Here is a 27639-nt window from a genome sequence, read left to right as displayed (position 1 = left end):
TGCACAACATTCAGACATGTCTCTTGGTGTGCACTGGCCAGAATTAAAAACACGAAATAGTCAGTGAAGATAATAGAATTAGGGCTGACGGTAGCAAAGAAATGTATTTTGATAAAATGGAAGCACACTGCACACCCTAACATGCGCCACAGGGAAAAAGAATTTCTGAAGTGGATCACTGCTGAGTGCAGGGTGCATAATAGTCTTCAATGTAAAATTTGGAGTGGGATCCTATAGCAATTGAATTCAAACACTTAGAGGACAAAACAGAATCTGTACCAAGTGATAGTGGAGACACTAAATAAGTTGCTTGAATGTGAAGAACACAACCTGTTTGATCTGGTGCTGGAAGGTGCAGGATAGCAGGAACAAAGTGTAAGGTTGATCTTCGATTTGCTATGCATTGTGATGGTTATTGAGTGCTCACTTTCATGATGGGGACATAGAGAGAATGTTTATCACTGTTATTGTAGTGTTAATTTGAAGTGAAAATCAATTTTAAAAAGGCATTGCCATTTGAAAAAAAAATCCGACCCCACCAATGAATCAGACTTTTAATAAATATGAAAACAACTTTCAATGACCATTTTGGTCATTTTCTATCAAAAGGTACAGATTACATGTTCCAATCTGTACTTTGACATTTTCTAGGATCCAGCTACACTCTTACCAGTGAAAAGAAACATTTGAGGTTTAGTCACTGGAAGAACATGCCAACTTTAATTTAACATATGTTCCACTCTTAAATATCAGGGACTGTGCATTATGGGTGACAAGGCTTACTTATGGGTGACTTATTACTATTAAAAGCATGATTTACCACCCATCAATAAGGGCCTTATTGACATGTTTAACATTAGGCTTTTTAGGCTAATGTTAAACATGTCAATAAGGCCCTTATTGAATACATGGTAGGCATGACGGCACATTGTAAAGGCCAATCCTGTGAATGGAACAATGGGAGCTAAAGTTCATAGGTGGCAATCAGTTTCCAGGCCCTGACTGCATTTTCTACACTATATACTAGGGGATTTATGCAAGTTATATATGTCATTAAGTGATGAGACAATTTAACTATGTTTAAAGGGAGAGAGCAGGCAGTTTTCTAACAACTAAAGCTCCATTAGGTAATAGATAGGATACAATATATTCTTCAGAACTGACGCAAGCATCGTACATTTCAATCCTTACAAAGAGATGTGAGATATCAGATAGGGTGTCTTTGTTACCTGTGTACTCTAGAGGTGCTGATTATCTGTTGCTTTATCTTCTGTGCAGGAGAAAATGTCGAAGACAGGATTATTGGAGGTTACAAGGTGACAAAGAATTCAGTGAAGTTCATGGCATCAATCCAGGGCCCAAATGGACACTATTGTGGGGGAACTCTTGTAAGCCCCCAGTGGGTTCTCTCAGCTGCACACTGCTTGTACCCGTATGTTTCTAAACATTACTCTTTACTTTCCATAAAATGTAAAAGTACGTAAAATTAATGGCTCCTTTTATGTTCCAGAATCAACACACTAACCATCATAATGGGATTATACAACCTCAGTCGTCAGGAACCTACTTCACAGAAATTCTCTGTGATAGATGTTGCCCTGCACCCTCAATACGACAAGAACACACTGAATTACGACGCCATGCTGTTAAAAGTAGGTGCAGCTTGGTATTCATCAATAATAATTCACCTTCCTTATATGCAGTTCCACCAATGCACTTCATTGAAGTCATTGATATAGCTCTCACACTTTTCCATTGCGAAAACCCCATAGGCCTCTATCTGTTGACTTCAAACAAGCCTCCTAGAGGACAAGGAAGGGATTTACACATTATTGAATGCAGGGATATGTGCCTTGTGAAACTTACATCCAGACAGCACACAAGAGCATTTAGAAATTGGAGTTTGTGCATACATAAATTAACATATTTTTGAGGTAAGGGGGTATATGAAGAGGGGGACCGACAAAGGGTGAAGAGCCCGGCCTGGACTTGAGTCAAATGGCTGAAGGCAGATTTGATGAGAAGAGTTCGTTTTTTTTTTTCTAAAGTGTTGCAGAATGGGGAGAGTCTGAGAGTAAGAGCAGCCCAATTCCAAACCTTGGAGCATAAAGGGAGAAGGCTTGTTTGTGTGTATATTTTACTTTATATCTCCTTACTTTTGAAGCTTCTGTGGAGTGAGCAGAAAGCAATTTGCATTGAGAACATTCCTGGGCACTGACAAACAATCCCAGAGAAAAGAGGTACTGGTGTCCTGGATCCAGTTCTGTGACTGGGGGTGAGTGTCTGAAAAGTGTCAGCGCTCTATCCATCATCCTCTTGTATTTGCTTTAATCAATCAAAGTTGGCAAAGTATGCCCAGACGTGGGTCCCTTGCTCTCTTTGCCCCAGGATTCAAGCTAGCCTGGCTGATGAGAGGTGTTACCCCAAAACCGGTCCCAAGATGCTTGTTTCCAGTCCAGGGAAGACCTGGCTTAGCAGTTCGGGCTGGACTGGTCCCATGAGGAACAGGATCAAGACTGATTTGCATATGGCTGGGTCTGAACTGGGGTGGTGAAGTGAACTAAAGAACGATGATGGACTTAACCTAAATCTGTGACTGGGGTGAGTGTCTAAAAAGTTTCAGCACTCCGTCCATCATCTGCTTGTGTTTGCTGGATCCAGTTCCCATCAAAAATCCCTACAACCCAGAACATATCTACAGCTGAGTACTCAATCCATCCAGTGCTAATGCTCAGTCGAACAATAAGAGAACACAGTCAAGCTCATTACCCCAGTTTATGGGTCACATGGTTTCAAATTAGCTTCTGTTGCGTGTTTAGCCGATCGTAGACCTTCAACATACTATCTTATGGATGTTGGTGTCATCTGGTTGCCTCGAAGGCAGACTAAAGACAATGGATGGTAACTGAGATCATTTTGCTAACAAGGGTGCTTTATGGCTCCAGTGACATCATCACATATCCCAAGCATTTCAAGTGAATATGTGGTTTAACCAGCCATGCAAAAGGGAGAGGTTTGGGTCAGTGAGGATCTGAAGGTAGATATAGTATCCACCAGAGAGAGCGTTACCAAAGGTATGTGACGTTTTCTTCTGATAGATACTTCTATCTGCAGATCTCTAACCTTTGGAATAGATTTCCCAAGCAGTCCTTAAACCAGGAAATGGATACATGGGTGGTATTACAAGAAATCTTTAAAGACCGAGCGAGCAAAGTGACCTTCCCTCCTCACAGAGCCCGAACAGTAATGCTTTGCAAAGATGTGGAGGGACACCCAGGTAGCTGGTTTACAAATGTCTACAACTGGCAAGAGTTTAGCCAGAGCAGAAGTGGAAGTCTTGGCTCAGGTGTAATGAGCCTAGAAGATCTTAAAGTACAAAATTATCCATCTTGTCAGTATCCTATTATGCACTGCCTTGCCCTTCATGTTTCCAAAGTGCCCCGAAAAAAAACTGGGCATTCAGTCTAAATTCACTGGTCCTGTCCATGTAGAAGCTTACTGCTCTCTTGTGGTCATGGCAGTGAAGTCTTTCTTCTTCATTCTTTGAACGCTGAAAGGTTAATGGGCTGGGTAAGGAGGGAGTAGATAACCACCTTTGGCAGAAAGGTAGCTTCTCAAACCAGCTTGTCTAGGAAGAAAGAAGTAAATGGAGGCTTCACAGTTAAGGCTTGTAATTCACTGACACATCTTGCTGATGTAATAGAACCAAAAAGACCACCTTAAAAGTTAGTAACTTTAAATACAACTGGGGGTGGAGCTTGCCTGGCTCCAAGATGGCGGCATTTGTGTAAAGCTCCCATAATCCTGTAGTACCAGACATTGAATAACGTTTGCTCGCCTCGCTGGAGGGCGCCAAAGTGCTTCTGGACTTGGCGCTCCCATTTTCTAGTCTCCTAGGACCCAGCTGGCGGGCGGTAACTGCTCCTGACTGACTGCCAGAGTGAGGCCTGTGCCACATTGCCGCAGGCAGGGAGACTGGGTGCAGGTCAGTCCCAGGCCTGCTAATCACTTTGGACATCGCTTCCTCAGTCCTGTGAGACAGGGCAGGATCACCAAGGTGCCTGAAATTGCTAGTGTTCACGGAGCTGGTGGGAACATGTCATCGACTGTGGGGCTGCGGAGACACCTCTGTCCGAGTTGCGGCCGGATTGGTCATACGGCCGTGGCGGAGGTAGGAGACTGCCACTCTGCTGGCGCCCCCTCCTGCTGTGGACACAGCCTTTGCCACCCCCGCTTTGGGATAATATGCAATAAATGGGCGTGCTGGTAGCACCTCTGAGGAGCCTCCCTGCTTAGAGAGCGCACTATCGCATAGATCACCAGCGGTCAGGGACACAATACTGCGGGTCTTTTTGTGAGTGCCATTGTGATCCACTGTATTGCTGCTATACTTGTGGCACTGCTGCTCCAGGCTAACAACAGGAGCGGCTGCCACAAATCGCTAGTGATCTGGGGAGGACTACATGAGGATCGGGCTGCTTTCGTCCTACCACCCATTTTTCCTGCTCTGGATTGCTGTGGCGCTCCTTCCTGGTGGGAGCAGCTCATGGATTTCCTAACAACGCTATAGTCTGGGCCTGGGAGGGGAAACCCAGCTGATCAACGCTGGATTTCATCGGTTTGCCTTCACCGGGAAAAGTGCAGATCCAGTGTGCTGAGCCGATGTGACAGGTGCATGACGGATTTGCTTGCGAAGTGTAGACAAACCATTGTGGAACAGCACTGGCCTGCTACAGATCCGCTACAGTCTACGATAGTGATAGCCTCCCACCAAGAGCAAGAACGTGGTGGCCTCCATTTCAGCGGGTTGTAAGGGCGGGCTATAGATATAGCGATTCGAGCATCTGATTATGCACATGTTAAATACCAGTTGAGACAAGCCAGTACAGGTAGCCTGCACCATGGGGAGAACTGATAAATCTCAATCTAAACTACAATTTGAGCCATGAAAGACAGCCAGGCAGCAGGACATGGACAAAGCTGCATTTGAATCTGGATCTGAGGCTAGAGAGACATTAGAGGATCTAGAGCTAAAATAAATCCTAGCGGCAATGTAACGAAGTCTGACCAAAATAGATAGGAAAGTAGAGCTTTATCATTCCGCATGGATAGGATGTCGGAGTGCTTAGACAAACACATTAAGTGGTTAGATTTGGTAAAAAAATGAGTTTCGGACACAGAGAAACACTAGCTCCCTGGCATACAACTAAATGGATAAGCTACTGCATGCGGTTCAGGCCAAAGCCGAAGATTTGGAAAAAAGATCTTGGCGTAGCAATATAAGACTGATGGGCATTGTGGAATCGACTAACATTCCAAACATGGAACTCTTTGTGGAACATTTGCTGGTTGCACTCCTGGGCAGAGTTACATTTTGGGCGTCTTTTGACCGGTTTCGGGAGCCCCCCAAGCCAATAATTGCCAAATTGCTCAACTATAGAGATCGGGATACTACTTCACGCAAAGCTAAAGAACTGCATACTTTGCGACATGAGGGCACGGACATTTCCGTATAGCTTTACTTCACACAACAGGTGCAGGAAGCAAGACACCTGTTTCCCCCAGTTAAGCAGAAGCTCCGCCGACCTAAATTTGGAATACAATATGATGTATCCTGCCAAACTGCACATACAAGCAGATGGTAAGGCATATTCACAGACCCAAAGTAGGCTCTACAGTTTTATAAAGAAGCGGGAGAGCGGAGGACATCAAAAGGAACCCACATGTTCGCCAGCTGTCATGAGAGAGGAGGAACCAGCCCTAGACAAACAGTGACTTTAAACAGTCATTACTTGCCTCTCATAGAGTCAAAGTCTGCACAGAATGCAAAACTGTGGTGGATGCTACCTAAACTATTGCTGTGTAGGCCATTGAACCTGAGAGTGCAACACTGGTCTGAAGATTATGCTCTAAATAAGTCTTTTTTTTGGATTACGACTTGTCTGTCAGTCATTAACAATGTATAAGCTTTACGCAGAGCTACCTATACCCTCAGGGAGCCTTAGTTGCCATATTTAGCCCGGTATCAATGGGTATATGGGGACGGCCGTGCCCAGCCATAGAGATTGTTTAACGAATTTTGGGGTGCCCCCCAAAGGGAGGTATGTCAGATATATCATGGTGTTTGATGCTGGATATTGGAATATGTTTGCAGCCGGTCACTTCTGCCCCTGCGAGTTGCTCAAAGTTTACTAATGAATCTGTTTAGGGGGGGTATGCTTTGGGGTCTATCCTTCTTTGGGGGTGGGCAACTTTTCGACTATGCCTGGTTGTGGTTTGCATTGCAAAAAACACAGTTGATGGACAGAATGTAGAACAATGTCATACATTCACCCCAGTACAAGGATCTGGGCCTAAATCCATCGTTTTTTTGCACTCCACACCACCCTGGGTTAGACACTGGCTATATGCAAATCAGCTCTGACCCTGTGCCTCATGGGAACAGTCCAGTCCGAACTACCAAGCCACGTCTTTCCCAGACCGGAATCAAGCATCCAAGGACCGGTTTCTGGCTATCAGCCTTCATCAGCCTGGATAGCTTGACTCCAGTGGTGTGGAGAGCCTGGGACTCACGTCTGAGCATACCCAGCCCACTCGGGGTGAAAATTGCAAAAAACACAGTTGATGGACAGAATGTAGAACAATGTCATACATTCACCCCAGTACAAGGATCTGGGCCTAAATCCATCGTTTTTTTGCACTCCACACCACCCTGGGTTAGACACTGGCTATATGCAAATCAGCTCTGACCCTGTGCCTCATGGGAACAGTCCAGTCCGAACTACCAAGCCATGTCTTTCCCAGACCGGAATCAAGCATCCAAGGACCGGTTTCTGGCTATCAGCCTTCATCAGCCTGGATAGCTTGACTCCAGTGGTGTGGAGAGCCTGGGACTCACGTCTGAGCATACCCAGCCCACTCGGGGTGAAAATTGCAAGGTCAGAATGGCTCGATCGGAAAGGAATCCGGGAGACACAGGCGACACCCTCCGGTTCAGTCGGAAGGGCTCCGACCATCGTTCGGAGCCCTTCGGAGCCCTTCTGACAGAAATCGGAATCGCCCCCAAAGTATAAAATTCTCAGAAAAATATTAGCATCAAGATTGCTTTCCCTGCTACCTAAAATGATACATATAGATCAATGTGGGTTCATATCTAAATGTAACACCTCACTAAATATCTGCAATCTTCAGGCCCTGATACACTCAGCTCATACACTAGCCCCACAAGCGGGATGTCTTTCCTTAGACATACGCCAAGTGTTTGATACCCTGAGTTGGCCAGATATGATGGCTGTATTAACCAATTTTGGATTAACCCCGGAATACTGCAATTGGGTGAAATTTCTCTAGAGTGCCACCGCAGCTCGTACCAGGACGGGCACCACTATCTCTCCGTCATATCATATCTCTAGTGGGACTCAGCAGGTTTGCCCCCTGTCACCTTTACTGTTTATGTTAGCATTAGAGCCCTTAGCACAACATCTGCAACATATTATGCCCCCATATGGCATCCACACAGGAACAGCAATCCACTCGGTATCACTCTATGCAGACAATATGTTATTATATTTTAAAGATCTGAACATAGACATGCAACCTATAGCTTCCTTATTTTCACAGTTTGGGGAGATATCCGTCTTACATCTTAATGCTTCAAAGTCTGTGGAATACTCCTTTCATGATACATACAATGGGCTCAATCTGCAGTTTGGTCTATCGCAGTTCAGATTGGAACCCACTACTTTTAAATACCTTGGAATACACATTTATAGGACCGGCACAGACTCCATAGATGGAAATGGGGTCAGGTCTATTAATTCCCTTTGGTTGTGTTCTGGAATACCTACCATTAACAGTAGCAGGCTAAAATGGTCATGCTGCCCACACTCCTGTATCATTTTGTGAATCTCCCTGCAGCCCTTCCAGCATGGATTTTTAAAGCACTTGATACATTACTATCTTCTCTACTCTGGGAGACAGGTCGACATAGATTAGCCGTGGCCAAGATGCAATTGCCGCCCTCCACGAGAGGTATGGGTGCAACTGATTTAAAGGCATATTGCATCGTCAGACACCTACAATGGTTGGCATACTGGTTGGCCGGCCACAACCTATTTGAAATTGGTTACTCCCCAGAGTGACTACAACTTGGAACACTGCAGGCAGTGTTCTGTCCCGGGGCCAACAGGGTGAGAGATCCCCCTTTTCTCCTACACATAGCACTCCACTACTGGAAACAGGCATTAAAATATGTGAAAATACCTACTCCGTATGCCCCAAATATCCCACTCTGTGGCTTGCCCACCAGGTGCAGAATACTATCATCTACTAGATTACGGAGCTGGACACAGACTGGCACAGTGACGGTGGGTGACGTATTCTTAGACGGTAACTTGATGCCTCATGATGAACTGGTACGGACTAACGCAGTCCCAGACACACTATTTTTGGCACATGCAGCTATCACACATTTCATTCGTAAGCATTGGTTAGTAGATCAAAGGGAACCCCCTATCTTTCAATTATTAAAAGCAATCCACATAATGTGGCATGGGAGTCACTTGATCCGGTGGCTTTTAAGTGGGCTAAGGGAAAATCTGCGTAAACCATTACTTACCCTTCGTCAAAAATGGGAGGTAGTGATAGTTATGCAATTGGATGATAGAGAGTGGGCTCAGACCCTAGAACACCCCAGGCGAGTCTCTCACAATTATCGACTGAAAACAATACAACTGTTAATATTACATAGGGCTTACCTCACAGAGCTGATAATACAGAAAATGTACCATACCGCCTCTTCGGATTGTCCACGATGATCTGTATCAAATGCAGACTTTATTCACATGGTATGGGCTTGCCCTTCATTAAGAGAGTTCTGGTCTGAGATTGCAAAAAATCTTTTATATATTTATTTATTTTTGATCCTCATCTCACCAATAAACATCTGCAATTCTCAAAGAGAAGCCGTAAAATTCGTACCTAAGCGCCCAACGACTGCTGCATATGCTTAAGCCACTCAGGGCCCACCCCCTTTGTTGGAGGCATGGTGTAATGATAGGATTTCCCCTTCTTACAAACTTCTCTTCGAGCTATTAATATCAAATATAACAAAAGGCCTCTATGTACCTGCTGGAAATACTTCACAAGGATTCCATCATCCCCACATATTACCTGGATTTTAAGTTTAAAAATGCCACTTAAAACATCCTCTACCTTCTTCCAGAAAGATCTAAGATCAGGGCAGTCATAAAAGATGTGAATATCATTGGCATTGAGAAAGTTACACCTCGGGCATTTGGGGACAGATAATGGTGCAAACTCTGCGATCTTTGCCGGGGTGTAGTAAAGCCTATTGATAACAAAGAAATGATTCTTTTTTAGAATTGTTTGTTTTACAAATTAATACAAAAGCTTCAGGGATGGTTCATACAAATCTTCAGACACAGGCTCAAGAGCCAACTGGTTCCACACTGTATACTGCGGGAGAAGCTCCAGATCTTCCATTGCCATAAACTTCTTATACCACAAGGGAACCTACTTTCGTTTAATACATTATTGTTGTAGCAATTGCTCCATCTCCCAATTTCCTTGTGTCTCCTCCTTTTCTGATGCATACCAGGAGACCAATTGTAAATATTTAAATCTAGAAAAGCCGCTACCTACTTTAGCTCTTAAGACTTCCCATGGGTACACACCTTCGGCCGACACAAGCTCTGACCAGCTAGTAATCCCCGCCCTTTTTATTGGGGTTGCGAGGCTATCCCTCAAACATAACGGAGTCCCAGGGGATTCCCAGATTGGAGCTAAGTCTGAGTAATGCCCTATACCCCATCTACGTCTAACCTTGTGCCAAACCATAAGGACTACCCTAAGAACTTTCAGCCGAACCTTTTTGAAGAACCTAGGTGCCCCAAATGTATACAAAAACGCTTCTCCGCCACCCCTCTATGACCTCGCCATTTCCCCCAATAATCTTCCCCAAGATGTCTCTACTGATTTTACAAGTAGCAACCAGATGTTTTTAAATTGAAATGCAACTGAATACCAACTATTATCTGGTAAGGCCAATCCTCCCTTGATGAGCCTACGCCTTAGCTTTTTCCAGGACAACCTTGCCCCCTTGTTAGCCCAACACAAAACTCCCGATCTTACTCTGGATTTTACATATATCTTTACTGGGGAATTTAAGGGGGATGGCATTAAACAGGTAAGTCGACTTGGGCAAGATATCCATTTTGGCCAAGTTAACCCTGCCATAGATTGTCAATTAGAGATTTTTCCATCTTGCAAATGTACGATCAATTTCTTTTATGATCTCATTCAAGTTACTCTGGGGGATTTTATCCAGATCTTTGACAATGGTAATACCCAGATATTTAAACTCCTTACTTGTAGTGCCATCCGAGCCATCGATGTTCCAGCACATCACCTTGGTTTTGGTGGTGTTAGCCAAGTATCCCGATAATGTGCCAAATTCTACTAACAGGGCCTCAGCCCTTGGAATAACTGCCCCTGGATTATCCGTGTATAGCAACAAATCATCAGCATACAGAGCCAACTTACTACCATATTGCTGAGAACGGAAAGGGGAGATTTCATCATCTAATTTTATAGCTTGTGCTAGTGGCTCTATATAGATGTCAAAGAACAAGGGGGAGATAGGACAGCCCTGTCTAGTTCCTCTGTAAATATTAAAACTAGTATTTAGCATACCATTTAACAGAATTTTAGCGGATGCACCTTGATAACAGTTTATTAAGGTTTGAACAAAGATAGGGCCGAAGCCCATCATCCTAAGTACCTCCCATAAATATACCCAACAGACTTTGTCAAATGCCTTAGCTGCATCAAATGCCACTATGGCCAAGGGATCCGCTTGACTTACTGCCAGATCGATGTTACCGATTAACTGCTGGGTCTGCTCCTGAATATATCTTCCTGTGATAAACCCTTTTTGATCCGGAATTATTAACTGAGGTGCCAACTTGACCAATCTCCCTGCAAGAACGCTCATAAAGATTTTTTAATCTGCATTTAGCAGAGAGATTGGTCTGTAGGAATCTGCTTTTAGGGGATCCTTCCCAGGTATTAAAATGAGGACAATAGTTGCTTCTTTCCAGGAAATCGGGCCTGACCTTTCACTCTATAAATCGAGTTATATAATATAGCCGTTATTGGGACCACTTCCTCAATGAGTAGTTTGTAAATCTCACTCGGAAGCGCATCCGTACCAGTTGCCTTGTTGTTTTTACATTTTCTTATTTGTTCTCTAATTTCCGTCTCAGTGATTGGGGTGTCACCCAGATCCATCGTTGGTTAACATTGGTAGAGATTTACTTTTCAGTCAACTTTGAAGCATATCAGTATTGGGCACAATCTCTTTCTGGTATAATTCTGCAAATAAAGAGAGAAGGCGGGCTTGCATATCCTCCAGACTACTTGACTTATCCCCGCTATCATTTATTATCACTTCATTAATGTTATTTTTTGTGCGGTCTACTCTTGCTTTCCACGCCAAGAGTGCACCTGCCTTCTCACCATACTCAAAGTTTTGCATATTTTTTTATGATCCACTGTGCCCTACATTTGTTATCTAACTTCCCCCTATAATCCTGGCGGGCATCCTCCAAGCACCTGTTAAGCTAAGAAACCCTGTCTGCATTCCCGGAACAGATCCGAGACAACTCCTTCTCCAATGAAAGAATGTTCTCCTGCCCTATTCTTAGAGCAGATTAGGCTATGTAGGATGCCCCTGATATTAGCTTTAAAACCATCCCAAACATAGTCCATGGAAGTGGATCCAATATTAACGCCAAAATGGTCTACTGTGGCTGATTTAAGTGCCCTACTATATCAACGTCTTCCAACATGGGCTTTTTTAGTGTCCATCTGGGGGACAGGTTTGGCCTTTTCCCGACATTGGAAAACAATATTGGGGCATGGTCAGAAACATGACGATTCAGGACCGTAATACTAGTAATATTAACCACACTTGGCCTATCTGATAGTACATAATCCAATCTAGAAGAGTGGCCATGTTTCTTGCTATGAAATGTAAACCCTTGTTTATTGCCCATTTTTTCCCTCCAAACATCCACCAAATCTAAACCATGTAACACCTTTTTCAATGCTCGTCGTACTCGAGGAGCCCCCACAAAATGACTCTGATTTGATCTATCTTTCATAGGGTCAAGAAGGACATTAAAATCACCTTGAATAAATACTGGTGATACTATTTAAAGCATGTTTGATTGTAGTTTACAAATATACATCGGGTCGTCACTGTTGGGACCATAAAAGGAGGCGCATGCAAGCTCAAAACTACCAAAATTCAAGGAAGCCACTAACCACCTCCCTGACTGGTCAGACTGGATAGATTTGACGGAACATCCTGCTCCCCTTTTTATCAAAATGGCAACCCCCTTGCTATGCACTGTCTGTTTAGAAGAACAAAAATATTCCATCCAGGGATATTTAGGGAAAATAGATCTACTCTCTTCGTAACTTAAATGTGTCTCCTGAATAAGGCAAACCTGAGCAGGGGATAATTCTAGGTATTTCATGGCCAGCCTTTGTCTACGAGGACACCTTAACCCGTTAACATTCCAGGTGATAAATATAACCTCATTATTCATGGGAGAAGGCCCTGCCATCTAAGAGTAAAACCCATATCCACCATAGCATCCGGCTTATAATGTGAGATTGAGGATACTTTAAAAAAAAAATTCCCACTGCTCCCCACCCAGTGCAAGCTTCCACTTCCCCCCCTCACTCCCCCTGTGACCCCCCTCCATTTGGGAAACCCTAACTTCTATGAGGCCAATGCCTATTCGGCCTCTGTCCCATGGGTTTTAGAAAAATGAATATCTTAATAATCAATCATAGGACTCATTGACAGTGCACCCCTTTACTTCCCCCAACCATCTTTCACTCTTCTCCGGTCCTTTGTTAAACATCTCCTTTAATCTTTGCTATAAGAATATCAGCATCTTCAACCAAGCGAAAAATATACCTATGATTGTTCCACATAACACGCAAAGAAGCTGGAAACTTCAATTGAGCCTTCGCCCCCAGTTTGTTCAATGTCTCCACTCTTTTGCCCAATTCGCATTGTTTTGTTGCTGTGATATGCGAGACATCCGATCTTATAAAGAAAGAGAACGGACTAGAAAAGGCTTTTGAAGATATACTGCCCTCCTTTAAGGCCAAGGAGAGAATAGCCTCTTTGACAGTGTACGTTAGAAAATGAATTACAATTTTCTTTGGCTTTTGCTTAGCCGGGTTCCTTTTAAATGGATCGCGATGCACCCGTTGCATCTCCTGGGCAAGATCTACATTGGGGAAGTTTTTAATCACAGTTTCTGTTAGCAGAGAGATTACAAATCCTCTAATATCCGCACCTTCGATTGCTTCCGGAACATTGATGAGTCTCAAATTATTCTTCCTAGAATGGTTCTCAAAGCGCTCAAGGTCTTCCTTCAGTTCTTTATTCTGATTTGCTAATTTTGTCATCTCCGCTGTTGAGAAATGGAGCGCCTCCTTAATTTTCAGTAAATCCTGTTCTAATGCATCCGTTCTCAAAGAGACCTCCTCCAATCAATTTTTAAGCTAACACCGCACAGGAGGCTTGAATTGCAGCCTGGTTGGTCTAAGATACGGTAAACCTACATCTCATTTCATCCTTCAGAGATAATACATTTTCTGCCAGAGAGCCAAGGGAGCCAGAAGAGCACACTGGGTTTGTACTGCCTAAAATAGCCCCTGGATCAACACGCCCCCAGGGAGAATCTTGTTGACCTTCACAAGCTTCACTTGGCTCTAAGACAGTAAAAAATTAGAGTTGGGAGCTCCTGACGGACCAGGACTCTCAGCGCCCATTACTGGATCTCCCAGAACACCCAGATTGCTAGGAATGTCCAGGGATTGCATGGTTACTCGCGAAAGATCTGGACTGCCGAAAGCACTACGTTGTGTGGGATCTAATATAATGACAGATTGCAGCCTCACAGTGACATCCTTATCTGGCGCTTTATCTGGGGCCAATATTGTAGAGGAGGATGTAGACAATACTTTATAGAACGATTTTAGGGATGGTGTTATCTTCACTTTTGAGGACACTATTCTCTTGCTCCTACCTCTACCCTTCCCTCTTCCTTTGAGCTCAGCTGTGGAATCAGCACAAGTTCCTTTAAGCTTAACTTGCTTATCCAATACACGCACTTCCACTACTGGTGGAGAAACACTCGGCGTAAGGGAAGCCTGATGGATATAAATTATACCTTGTGCCCGAACTGCCCTAGTATGCAGCGTATATCTGCAGGCCTTCAAGGTGGGTAAATCGGATTGCTGCTCACTTGCCTGCTGCTCGCTTGCCTTACTTGTTGCCATGCAGTACAAAGGCTTCGAGACTCTGCTGAGAGCTTGATCGGGCAGAACACTGGATATCACTCGATACCCCTTACAGGAAACTATAGGGTTAACGGCCAGTAAAAGTCCAAAAGGGGCTCTTGCCTTTTCGCTGGGTACACTGGGAATAAGCCACCAAATACTTGCTGCATGGTCCTACCTGAATATTTGTACCCTCAGCAGGACATTGCCAACTCTACCTCCATTACAGGGAGTCAGACTGGAATAATCCCCAGTGCTGACTCTGCCGCCGGAGACACAGACCTGGAAGCATGAAACGCTGCTGCACCACCACTCCCGAGCCGTGCCTTCCCACCGGGATGCCTGAAGCACCAGCAGAGCCCTGCGGAGCTCCGTGGCCATACACAGTCCACAATGGAAAATGAGAAAAAAAGCAGGCTGCAGGAAGGAACAAACACCTTGAAACCGGTAACAGGAGAGGGTAAGTTCCGTGCTATTTTTCACCTACGATCCGGGAAAAACCGGGGGCCCCTGCTTGAGACCAAACGAAACCCATGGGAACAGGAGCCACGACCGTCTAGCTTGCGGACGCCATGTTTTCCCGCCTCTAAGAGATTGCACAAAATCTTACACAAATCACTGAGCGCTCCTCTTGGACCACTATAGAGGCCTGCCTTTTGGGCCTTTTCCCTCTACCCAAAAAAGCAGCATTGCTGCGAAGCTTTGCGGGACTCGCCCTTACACTCGCCAAAAGACTAATCACATAACGTTGGAAATCCCGCACTGCACCCCGTATAGGAAGGTGGAAGGAAGAAGTTATTAAATGGGCCACAGCCGAAAGGGAAGCTTTACAATGCGAAGAATATAGAGGATTAATGAAAAATCCAATTTCCATGGAATGGGCCCAGTTGATAGAACAATTCAGGCTAGAATCGGACAAAGAGGCTGCAGAACAACAGATTACGCAAGGTGACCCTACATGAAGTGAGATATACATAACTATTTGCCCCCGCTCCTCTCCCTCCCTCCCCCTTCTGTGCACTGAAATTAACACCCAAACATACTATAACAATGGACATGACTAGTTAGCCCACAGCAGCAAAGGTTTTAAGGGAATGGTTATGAAAGGGTAATTGTTGCGGGAGGGAGGAATGGGAGGATTTTTGAAGTTTCTTATAAAAATGTATAGATATAACTCCAATAACAGGATCAATGTTTGTACGTGCACAAACGTTAGTGTGTAATTTAAGTTCCATTATATGCACAAGGTATCAAAAGTGAAAACTACATTTTGAGATATGCTTGTACAAACTCTTGAACTTTATAAAATATATTGTTTTTAAAATCAGGTGGGTAAAGAAACCAGTGAGACAGAAGGAAGCTAGGAATATTAGGAGATGAAAGATAGTTGGCCCTGCTGTATTCATACTGGTAATACTGCTGTATAGGAGGGTTAAATACGAAAGCTCATTATTAATGTATATATTTCTAATATGCCTTATATTTATAAATTATTGTTATCATCTACTGGTGACGATTATCTGCTCTGTTAGACATGTACGAATGTATACTAAGAGTCTTCAGTCAACTTGCTTTACCACTGGCCAACGTACGATGTACAGTACTGGATTATTGTTATGCCTATGGCTTTAAATAAAACAATTTAAAGCAAACTTTAAAGTCAACTGTGAAACAAATCAAATGGAGAACACATAAGCAATGTAAGAACAAGTTTGAGGTGTAATTGGCGCATAATAAATCGAGTAAGGAGAAGTTGGTTTGTTAGCCATTTTAAGAATCTTATAGCAGTAGGAACTGAAGCCCTTCTTTACCATTGGGTACATGTACAAGGACACCACCTCTTTAGATGGTCTTACAAGAAAAAACTTAACAAACTGCAAGAAATGTTGAAGGCTTAGAAAACCACTTGATTCACACCTGACTTTAAAGTGTCCCAGGATAAGGAATATACTATGCAGACTAAGGGGCTCATTAGGATGGCGAGTGGACTATGTCCGCCCGCCACCCTAACGGAGAACGGGACCGCCCGCCATAAGGGCGGGTGTCCCGTAAGGGGAATTAGGATGTGCCCGCCACTGTGGTGGGCACGTCCTCCATGCTTTGCATTGTGGCGGGCGATGCACTCTGCACCGGCCGCCACAATGCAAAACACTCAGGAACGCATTTGCATGTGCAAAGCGGCAGGCACCGCGCGGTGCCTGCCGCTTTGCATATGCAAATGTAGGGGGGGTACCTAACCCCCCTGTCCTCCTCCTACACCGGCATCACCTGGGGGCCCAGCAGGGGGGCCCCGCAGCAAACACCGCCTGCCTTTCCGTGGCGGCATTGCCGCCGCGGAAAGGCACCTATATGTGGCCATTGTAATATGGCTGGCGGTGTCCATTGGACACGCCACCATATTATTCCACCTTGCGACCACGGCGGTAAAGCGGCGGACGGTCTTTCCGTCCGCCGCGCTCCCCCCCGCCATCCTAATACGGCGGGGGGGAATCCGAGCATAGGTGTCGGGCGGATTGCCTCCGCCATGCCGGCGGTGGCTACCGCCAGCCTGGCGGAGGCAATCCGCCCGACATCATAATGGGCCCCTAAATTCATGTAAATCAAAGCTTACCTTCTAACTAAGAAAAACCAAAGGTGGTGATGAACGGAGCGTTGATAATACAAACACTCACCCCCAGTCAACTGATCTGGGTTTAATCCATCACCGTTCTTTAGCTCACTCCGCCACCCCAGTTCAGACATGGTCATATGCAAATCAGTCTGGCCCTGTGCCTCATGGGAACAGTCCAGCCCGAACTGCCAAGCCATGCCTTCCCTGGACCAGAAACAAGCTTCTTAGGACCGGTTTCTGGCATTTCAGAACGGTGATGGATCAAACCCAGATCTTTTGACTGGGTGTGAGTGTTTGATTGGTTCAGATGCTCCGTCCATCACCACCCCCTTTTGTACCGCTTTTGGCCGCCATAAGTGTGGCAGGGTATGCTCAGACGTGAGTCCCTTGCTCACCTTGCCACTGGATTCAAGCAAGCCGGGCTGAAGATGGCTGGAATGCCAGAAACCGGTACTCGGAAGCTTGTTTCCAGTCCAGGGAAGACATGGCTTGACAGTTCGGGCTGGACTGTTCCCATGAGGCACAGGGTCAGACTGATTTGCATATAGCCATGTCTGAACTGGGGTGGCAGAGTGGGCTAAAGAACGGTGATGGATCAAACCCAGATCTTTTGACTGGGTGTGAGTGTTTGATTGGTTCAGATGCTCCGTCCATCACCGCCCCCTTTTGTACCTTCTAACTATGGCTTATATTCGGAAAAGAGATTTGGAGGTATTTTTCAATTCTGCCTCCGTCCATATAACTTGTGCTAGAAACCAGACACCAGCTTTTCATTTCAAAACATTGGGCAATGCAGGCCCAACAGATGTTCAGCAATTGCTCCTGTTGCTCTTAGACACCCAGACTACTGCTGTCCCCCAGCTTCCGACACCCACTAAATTTATCAGAACTTTAGTGACCTATTAAGTGGTGTAAGCCTACTTGCATCTAATCTGACTTTTAAACTGATGTCCTTCGTTTAAGCCATTGTATGACAAAAATCTAAGGGTATCATTACGATGATGGGCGGATAAAGTCCGCCCGCCACCGTAATGGTATGCGGGGCTGCCCGCCAGGGGTGCGGCGGTCCCGCCTTACTCACTAGGATGCCCCCGCAACACTTGTGGGCGAATCCCGCATTTCTTACATTGCGGCGGGCGCACCAGCCGCAATGTAAGAAATGCATGTCATGCATTTGTATGCACAACCTTACAGGCACCGCACGGTGCCTGCCACCTTGTGCATGTAAATGCATGGGGGTTCCATAGGTACACCCCATGTCCACCCAGGCTGGATCTAATTCTTAATTTAAATCATTACCAGATTTGAATAATCATAATCCTCTAATCATCATCAAAAACTTTATTTCGGCCAAAAATGGCTATAAATGCACAGATAAAAAAACGACATCACGTTTTGTTAAAAACAACTAAAATTGACATCATTACATTCAAACATTGTCTTAGGCCGTTACCCCAATGAGGACATCAGCTAACGCTATAAAGACCTATTATTCATCACATTTTGTTGCAAGCAAACTAAGAGTGATACCATTGCATTTAGGCACTATTTTAGCCATTGCCCCATAGGGACAAGGGTTTCTCCTGGTGGAGAAAGATGAGCCTCCACTGGAAGATACATGGTGGTTACTCCTGTGTCTCAGTGAAGCGAGCAAACTACAGCTATGGACAATTGAGAGAATCACCAGTTTACAGCAGTGCTTCTGATCTGCAAAACCCTTACTAGCCACCTTATTATTGAGATTCCCGAATCAAAAATCTTAATCATGAAAATATTCTTGCAATTAAGTTGATTGCGGATTTATTAGTATACTATAGTAATAAACATTTTCTCACGAATGGTGATTTGGATATTTAAATGCTTGTGTGTTAACTGGTAGTATGAAAGGCAAAGTAATTCATGTTTGTAAAGCACCAACATATTACCCCCATAATGGTTTCAAGGCATGTCGGGGACATTAAGTGAGTTATGCCCAGAGTCACATGGTGCTGAGTTGCTGCCGGTACCGTGAGCCCCCCACTACAGAGAGAGACACTCTGGCCTGTGCAGCTCACCTTTCCCTATACTAGATAACTGATCATAGAGGTATCCAATTGATGTTCTGAATAGTGGACTGAGAGCTGAAGTGCCAGGTACCTTCACCCATAAATCTTTTGGAGATAGTGCTGTTTGTAAGTCTCCACACATTTGCAAACATTCAGAACAGAACTTTGACATTGCCCCCAGCTTGAGAGTGACCCACCCATGCAGGTGCTATATTGCTCATTTCCTTAGATCACAAAAGCAGTACACAATGTAGTGTGTAATATAGAATCCTTGGTAGTCTCCAGAAGACTATGTGGGTTTTAGAAAAATATGTCTCCTCATAAACTACTATAAATCCCTACATTTTCAAACCAGAGTGTTACATTTGCATCTGCTGGTCTTGAAATGTGTTAATATGACAGTGCTTTTCCAGTCTAGCTGAGCACTACTTCACACTCACTAACCATATTTGTAAGGTAGGTAGGTAAGGTAGGTTCCTTGAAACTGAAATTAAACGCCTGGTTTTCCAACGTCAAGCATCTTGTACCAGCTGCCTAAAGATCTGTCTAATAAAACTCACCTTGTCATAATTTCCAGGTTAAAAAAAAGATTACAAGGAACATAGGAAGCCAAGGTTGACTGGAGTGAAGCCAAGTGCTTTGTAATGTATAAGATATCTAAACCAAATTAATCAAATACATTTTTGAGGTTCATAAATGCTCGTAACAAGCCAAATTCATTTGTGGTTTGAACTGTAGTCCTGGACTGTTATGCAACACTATCATCCACTTTCATGATGCCACTGATTTCCAAAAGGTCCACATATAATTGCCTTAGGAGTGGTATCTTCTTGTCACTGATCAACCAGCATATCAACATATAGTCGCCACTGGAGGCATTTTGTTTTTAAATTGAGGAGATGGTGCTTGCAAAAGATATGAAGGACTTACGACCAAATGGAATTTCAACATCTTTTTTAAGACTCATTTTGAGTAGGTAATCCTTAGCTCTGAGTAAGGTGGCCACCATCCACAGAATCCACTATCAGTGCCAGAATACATCCCCTGCCATCTGAAATCATTTGCCATCAATGAAGGAATATTGACGGTGAGACGATGCTGTCAAGAGCAAGGGGCTTTTCAGGGTTGGAAAATCTTGGATGCCTGAGGACTTGAAGTGGAGGATGAGAGCACCCATGGCCTGGTTGAGCCACTTAAGCAAGCTTGACCTCACATCAACCCCTGCTTCTTGGCTTAAAACACCGGGGAGAGCCTGCATCAGCACCTGTAGTGGTTTGTCGGTTTGACTGGCTGCCCCCTGAGACTGGGCCCTGCCATTCTGGAATGCATGAAGTAACTGACTTAAAGACCCCTGGGTCTTTAAGCAGACACTGGACAGCTAATGCTTGTGCAATAACTACACCCAACGCTGTTACTTGAAGTGTAAAAGGCCATTTCATTAGGACAAGGTTGCAACAGTTAACTTCATCAACAAACCATCAATGCAAATAATATATAACTTTTATCGTAACCATACAGCTCCTCCTCCCCAGCCATCCATAACCATCACACCTGTTTCACACCCCCTTTTTTACTCTGGGTTCTCCTCCATAACCCCCATTCTCACCTTTACTTGTCCTCCAAACAACCTCTCTGGAATTTCTTCCATTGCTCATTGCATCCAGCAACCCGCCATCAGTCACCTGTGTACCCTCCCCCCGAGGGCTGGATCCACCTGTATGTGACTCACCACTTCTCCAAAGTAACGCTACGCCTACTGTCCCGCAACCTTTCCTAAACTGGCATGCTAAAACATCACCCATACCGTTTTCCTACAACCTGTAGGGTGGATTGGAGGCCTAACTTAAACTGCCCTAACCTGCGGTGCTAGGTGTGAAGAAGAGGCCGTCTCTTCCTCTCCCGACACCTTTATAGCCCACCCGATTCCCGCCCCCATCCCATTCCCTTGCCGCTTTCCCCTTTCCCACTTTGTCCTGCTGGCCTGCGCGAAGTTCCCAGGGGGAAGACTGGTCTGTGACCGTCACTTCCCCCGGAGCTCGACATTGCAAAGCGGCAGCACTGCTGCAACACCAGGTGCTAGAATCGACTCACCAGTCCAGAGGTCTTGCCCCAGATGTACATCCATTGATCATTCAACTTGGGACTGGCAAAATTAAATTATTACATATTGTTGAAAGGTGACCTGCCATTGGGCTAGGAGGATGAGGCTGCCTACTCACTGTAAACATCTTCTACCTTTGTCTCGGCAGTGAAAAACACTACATTTCCTTTCTCTGCAGCCAACCACACCATGCTACACAATGCACCAAACAGTGCATGTTCTTCCTATCTGGAGAGAGGGCCTAAATCCACAGAGTTGGCAGCTTTTCTCAATGTTTTGGGCTTATGACAAAGTTTGAATTTTTTCAATCTTGATTCACTGGTTTTGCCGTCGCTGTTTACACAATGCAGTGAATCTGCGTCTCACATCCCCACTGTAGTCATGCAGCATAATTAGGAAGGAATTTAGTCTCAAAACGGCCTTTGCATACAGTAGCGGCCCATGGTGGGAGTGCCTCCGTGCGCTGACGCGGGGCGGGGAAGGGGCAGGGTGGAGCATAATAAACTACAGATTACTGCAGATTAAAGGTAAGTAAACATATAAATAAGTAAAACGAATTTCATTGCGCGCGCTGCATCGACAAATTTATTTATTTATGTGTTTACTTACCTCTATTCGGACGTAATCCGTAGTTTACTACCCCCCCATCCTGCCCCTCCCCTGCCCCACGTCAGCGCCCGGCAGCACTCCCACGACAGGCCGCTACTGTTTGCATATGTTCTGTTACCTGAGCACAATGGATGGTACTACCAGTAAGTAGTGACACAGCTTCTCGCAATCTTCAAGATTTAGGATGTACATTTGTTTGCCTTACAACCTGCTTTTGGTCACTAACTTCTGTTTCAGCTTGGTGATTACTGTTAAAAGCAGTACACTGAATTTTAAAATGCGCTTACATGCTTTATTCTATAGACTACATTGTAAATATTCATATTAGAATACACTCTTCACTTAACTTCATGCCAGATTTTATGCCCCAGCCATCCAAATAATTCACAAATTATTGAAGTTCAGTGTTGTACTTTGTTATCATATGAGGGCATGACGCATAATGTCACATGCCAACATGCATCCTCCACACCCGATTGGGATAAGCACTTCAATGCCACAGGACATTCACTGCCATATACGCCATAAAGATGGGTAGAACATTCATACCCTTAACCTGAAATAAAGTAAGCATTGGCAACGCCAATAGGTTTCTCCTTTAAAATGTGACTGCTAATCTATGAGCTTTGCAGTGCTTATTTATAAAGTAAAAGAAAAAAAATCAAATTCTGGAGGAAAATAAAAACATATTTTGAGACATCTCGAAAATGAATATTGCATTCAATATATTCAATCTTTACGTAGGGCATAGTTTATTTTTAACATTTCATGAAGGGAACTCTGTACATAATTTAAAAAGACTGTTGCGCATGGTCCAGCTTAAGAAGGACCAGGTGCAGGTACTTGAAAGAACATACCAACTTTCTGAGGAAGTGACGGAAGTTAAACGAAAAATTCTTGCCATATACTTTGCACATGACTAGGACCTGGAACAAATACTCCCAGCGATTTGGTGCCCTGTAGCAGCCTGTGGCGCAGTTTCTGAGTCTCCAGTCACTTTAAGGTACAGCCTTTGGAATTATGTGACAGAGGAGCACCAAATGACTCAAGGGTGTTTACTAAATTGGGCGGCAAGAAAAGCCAAATTAAACGGAATTATGCAGCACGTTTTGACCGTATTACTTGATTATTTTGTGATTATGCAGAATTATGCAGCACATGTTTTGCCCGTATTACTTGATTATTTTGAGATTATGCAGAATTATGCAGCACATGTTTTGCCCGTATTACTTGATTATTTTGTGATTTTTTACTCGTGGGAAAACAGTCTCTGTAAAGATTTTGTCCCATTTCTACCAGTTAACAACCAAACATAGTAATAAGCAACTGAAAGATAACCACTTAACTTTTGCAAAGGGCCGTCCTCTACATGCGAACACATGTTGCCATGTTTTGAGTCATTTATGATCCATTTGAGCTATAAATAAATGTTTTTTGGGGGTAAAATCTGCAGATTATGTAGCAGGTGGCAGATTATATGACAAATGCAGCGAATCCCTAATTATATGAAAAAAAGCTGTAGCCACAGATGCGCATATTTCCAGTGACCCTGCTCTAAGTACACCTTCTGCCTCAAAGGCAGGCTGAGTTACTGCAGCTGCCTGCCCTTCCCCTAGCGCCACAAACACTGCCTTTGTGCCTATAGGACTGGGCTTTCATGCATCATGTGAAAGGCAGGAGATAAAGGAAACCCAAGATAAATCTGCTCTTTTGTCAAACCTGGCAAAAAAATACCTGTTGCTTTCTTTGACAGATGTGAGCGGGGATGTAGCATATGGAAAAGAGAAAGAAAAAAAGCAGTTCTTTTGAGTACTTAACAAATAAGAAAAAAATACTTCCACGATTTAAGTCATTGGATGATATGACTAATCTAGTCAAAAGAATGTCAAAGTAGTTAAGGTATAGGTATAAACAGAAGAGGAAGCAAAGCTGTCAATAAGATGGAAGCAAATGAGATTGGCTATGTAGCCAGAAAAATGATAAGCAATGGGTTGACCCAAAGTGCACTTAAAGTGTAGGTAATGTACACAATAAGTCTTCCACTACAAAAACTTAGGGCCCGATTCCGATCTCGTTCGGAAAGCATACCGAATGACTCGGGTCCGGAATGCTTTCCGTACAACTCGGATTGGGGAGTCTGACCCAATGAGTATAATGCATTTGAATGCATACGAAACGATTCGGTCAGACTCACATTGACTTTAATCGGAGCCTGTGTACTGAATGCCTACACAGGCTCACATTGAAAAAAGGGGGTGGTTGGGGATAATCATGCACCCTGTGGCAGGCTGCACGAATCAGATCCGATAGGCTCGTCCTGTCTGAATGCCTTCTGAAACTGATTTGGTCAGCGCTTACGGTTTCCAGGCATCGTACTTGGTCGTTCTTAACTGTGAATGATTCAGTCGGAAGCAAGGGCTCTGTATCAGTTTAGGCAAGTCCAAATCTGATTCGGAGCCCTTCAGGCCGAGTTCGGAATTGGGCCCTTAAAATCTCGGCTGTTTGTAGCGGTGGACTACAAAATTAAAGAGGACATTCTTAATTTACTAATATTACGCAAGAAAGTAAAATATGATTCAGTTGAAAACAAACAAGCACACATGCTAGGATTAACTCCTATATGATAGTTCTCAAATTAGTGTGACTGGACCAATTACTGAGTCACAAACAGTGCCAGGTCAGTCAGTACAACACTTACTAACTTGGGCATCATTAGCACCAGTGCCAACAGTGATTCTCTTAATAACTTCATCAAAAACAGTGAGGCGCTAAAATATTATGCACAAAATATCCTGCTGCAAAAATATTGTAGCAAAAATATCAATGCCCAAATATTGCCATAGTACGTATATGGAGGTAAGTCTAGGTTTACTATACTTCACTCCACATCTATATAACGTGATGTTAGATATATCTTCAAGGTTCAGAGATGTGGAGTTGAGATCAGGCTTTGAGTGCTGCAAAAATTATGCAGAAAAGGAAGCAAGGATATCTGGGTAGTTCCCAAGTTTAGGTGGAGGGCAGCTCCTTTACATGGAGCGCCCTGTTACGCCACTGACATTCTGAATCTGCTCTGTTCAGATGTCTGCTTCTCAGGCAGTATTTAAGCCTAGGATAACACAGTGCCAACCATACCAAGCCAGAGAGTTACAAACCCTTCTAACCTTTTTTTTGTTATTATTTATTTGTTTTTTGTTTATTTTTTGTTTTCATTGAAATGTACTACCACACTGGAAAGGTTGCTACAATTCCTGATATTATTCTTGTGCTCCGAAATCCTGATCTTGCATTCAGTTTTGCCCAGTCCACATGGGCATTTGAGTGTATAAATACAATTTTTACTGTCACAAGCTGTGTCATAGAACTCAAGAGTAATATTTGGAATTGTAGAGACAAGTCCACTGTGGCAGTACATTTCAATAAAACAAACATAATATTAGCCATTTGCAGTTAAACATGTTGGAGATTATTGAATCCATTAGAAGCATTGACATGACTAAAACGCTTTTTCAAAGAAAGATATTTTCGATTAAGCGGCTCAATACGATACAACCCAAAGGGATAAACAATAGAACTGATATATAATGTGTTTTTTTAATTTTCCTGGAATTAAAATTAGTATTGCTTTAAAGAGTGGTTTCTTTTCATCATAAAGAGACATTGCTCACAGCACACCTTGCTGTGTGCACTGTCCCATTTAGTTCACTTCACACTTTATATATTGATATAGTTAATCAAATCTACATTTGTGTATTTTAATCTTATTACTTAACTGAACATGATGTTTCGAAAGACTCATGAATGAATTATGTGTACAGGAGGAGTGTTTATGTCGAGGTGTTATTCACACCTTACCCATGGTGCAGTTAATATGACTCACACCTTAATTATGTACATAGTATGATTGTTCTCGGATGTAGGTTTCATCTATAAGTGTCAGTTACTCTACACAACAACCCAACAGTTGCAGTATAACAGTGTTCACCTTCAGGACATGAGCTCTTGGACAGTGCTTTGACAACACTTTCAGCTCTTAAAATGAACAAACAGGTTTGTAAAAAACATCAGTTTTATTGAGATAAGAATTGTACATCATCCTTCAGCTATGGAGTCGCACAAGCTGGTGTAGTTGTCATTCCACATTTAAAGATGGCTGCACCAATGCTTAGGACCACACGCATACACTTAATTTGTCACCTCTCTCTATTCTTGTAATTAAGCATTTGAAAGAAAAGGGCTTGTGAAGAGACATTAATTGTAGTTAGATACTAGTCTTACACTGTGGGGCCGATTACGATGTCGTAGGGACAGGAGTCCGTCCAACATCGGTCAGGAACTGGAACCGAACCACCTCTTGTCATCTGTTCAAGACCTGCAAGAAAGATGGACCGAATCCTGTTTGCTCGCAATCTTATACTTAACAATGGGAGCATGCATTCCAAATAGAATGTATGCTCGCATCGTTAAGTGCAGAGTTGCACTGCCACCGGGTGCAGGGATCAACAGAGGGGCACCATAGGTGCCACCAAGGCTGCCATTCAGCGGCCTCACACCCAAGGGGGCCCTGCTGGGGGACCCAAAGACAGTTTCCCACTGCCTTTTTGTGTCGGAAAGGCCGGCACAGAAAGGCAGTGGGAAACTGCCATTGTACTCCCTCGGCCAGAAAGAGCCAGCCGGGGGAGCACTGAAGCGTTTCCGGATGGTGGACTGGCTGTCTGAGCCCGTCAGAAGCCGTCCGGAAAACTGAGTTTAATTCCTTTTTGACCAAGCCCATCGGAATGGCTCTGTTGTAAAGGAATCCGAAAGGTCAAGTCAGATGCGGTTTGGATGGCTCTGACTAAGGGTCGGAGCCGTTCCTAACAGCACCGGAATTGGACCCTTTGTATTAATTGAAACCATTTAGTGGAAGAAATTTCCTAAAGTTAAATGTGGGTGAAAGGGGCACAGCACAGACCACTGACACTTTAATATGTGTAAAAAAGGCTGTTTTATTGAAACAGGTGCACATCATAAAATTACCTAGACATACTGCCTTACAAAACAAAAACCTCACTATACAAGTTTGTAAACTACTATTCCTACTACCACACCTAATTTACCGCCCCCCCATCTAAAGTAGCACAGCAATTATCTAAGTCATGACATACTGGATTCCGGCATTTGTAACATTTTAACTTTCCCTACTGTTTAACAGTGAATCTTTTAACATCAACTAAACTTAACTTCCTATAACCTAACCTTTAACTTCGTGCCTCAGTCTGGTGTGACCCTGTTTCACCCTCCCTTTTAGCCTGGTTTGTCTGTGTCAGCAAAAATAACTGTATCTAAACCCCTGCAAACTTGTGGGCCATCTGCCACCAGAAAAAGGCACTAACTCGACTTTTTCTGCTCTCCACCTGACCAGCTCATCCATCTATTCTCCTGTTCGTGCCAAAAATTCTTGAACTTCCATCAAATATAATGCTCAACCCAGCCCAGTTCTTGGTCCTTGCAAAATCTTCGCATATCTCTATTAGCTTTCATTCTCGCCTTATCGATTGCTGCCGACTTACAAGCACACCTCCAAATCCTCCTGGGATTTGAATTCAGTCCGCGCCACAGAACACTGTGACCACTTTGCTTTGACCTCATTCAGATACATATTCATTGCCCTCAGTAACGACAAGCCCATTTCCAGGACCCTATTATTTTCACCTAAATATACTAACAACACCTCTGTGTTGAATCAGTCAGTTCAGGGATTGAAGCAGCTCTCTCCAACGCATGCCCCCTCTACCCTGCCAAACAACCGAAAGAGCATTCAGGTGAAACACGAGATGAGTCCATGACGACTCTTGCCAGCTTCCCGGTCAGTCCATTTCACAAACAAATGCCCCACGCTCCAT

General features: G+C 44.0%; 1 protein-coding gene across 1 annotated transcript in view; it reads left to right on the top strand.

The window, feature by feature from the left end:
• The window catches only part of LOC144753313 (trypsin-like), a 43093-nt gene that overhangs the window by 6988 nt on the left and 8466 nt on the right, over positions 1–27639 (top strand). The window contains exons 2-3 of the mRNA XM_078641052.1: positions 1279–1432; positions 1511–1652. Of these exons, the coding sequence (XP_078497178.1) occupies positions 1279–1432; positions 1511–1652 (296 nt within the window). The remainder of the gene's footprint in view (positions 1–1278; positions 1433–1510; positions 1653–27639) is intronic.

This window comes from Lissotriton helveticus, chromosome 5_1 (assembly GCF_964261635.1).
Source record: "Lissotriton helveticus chromosome 5_1, aLisHel1.1, whole genome shotgun sequence".
Classification (NCBI taxonomy): domain Eukaryota; kingdom Metazoa; phylum Chordata; class Amphibia; order Caudata; family Salamandridae; genus Lissotriton; species Lissotriton helveticus.
Note: the sequence above shows the minus strand (reverse complement) of the source record. Positions and strands in the feature narration are given on the sequence as shown.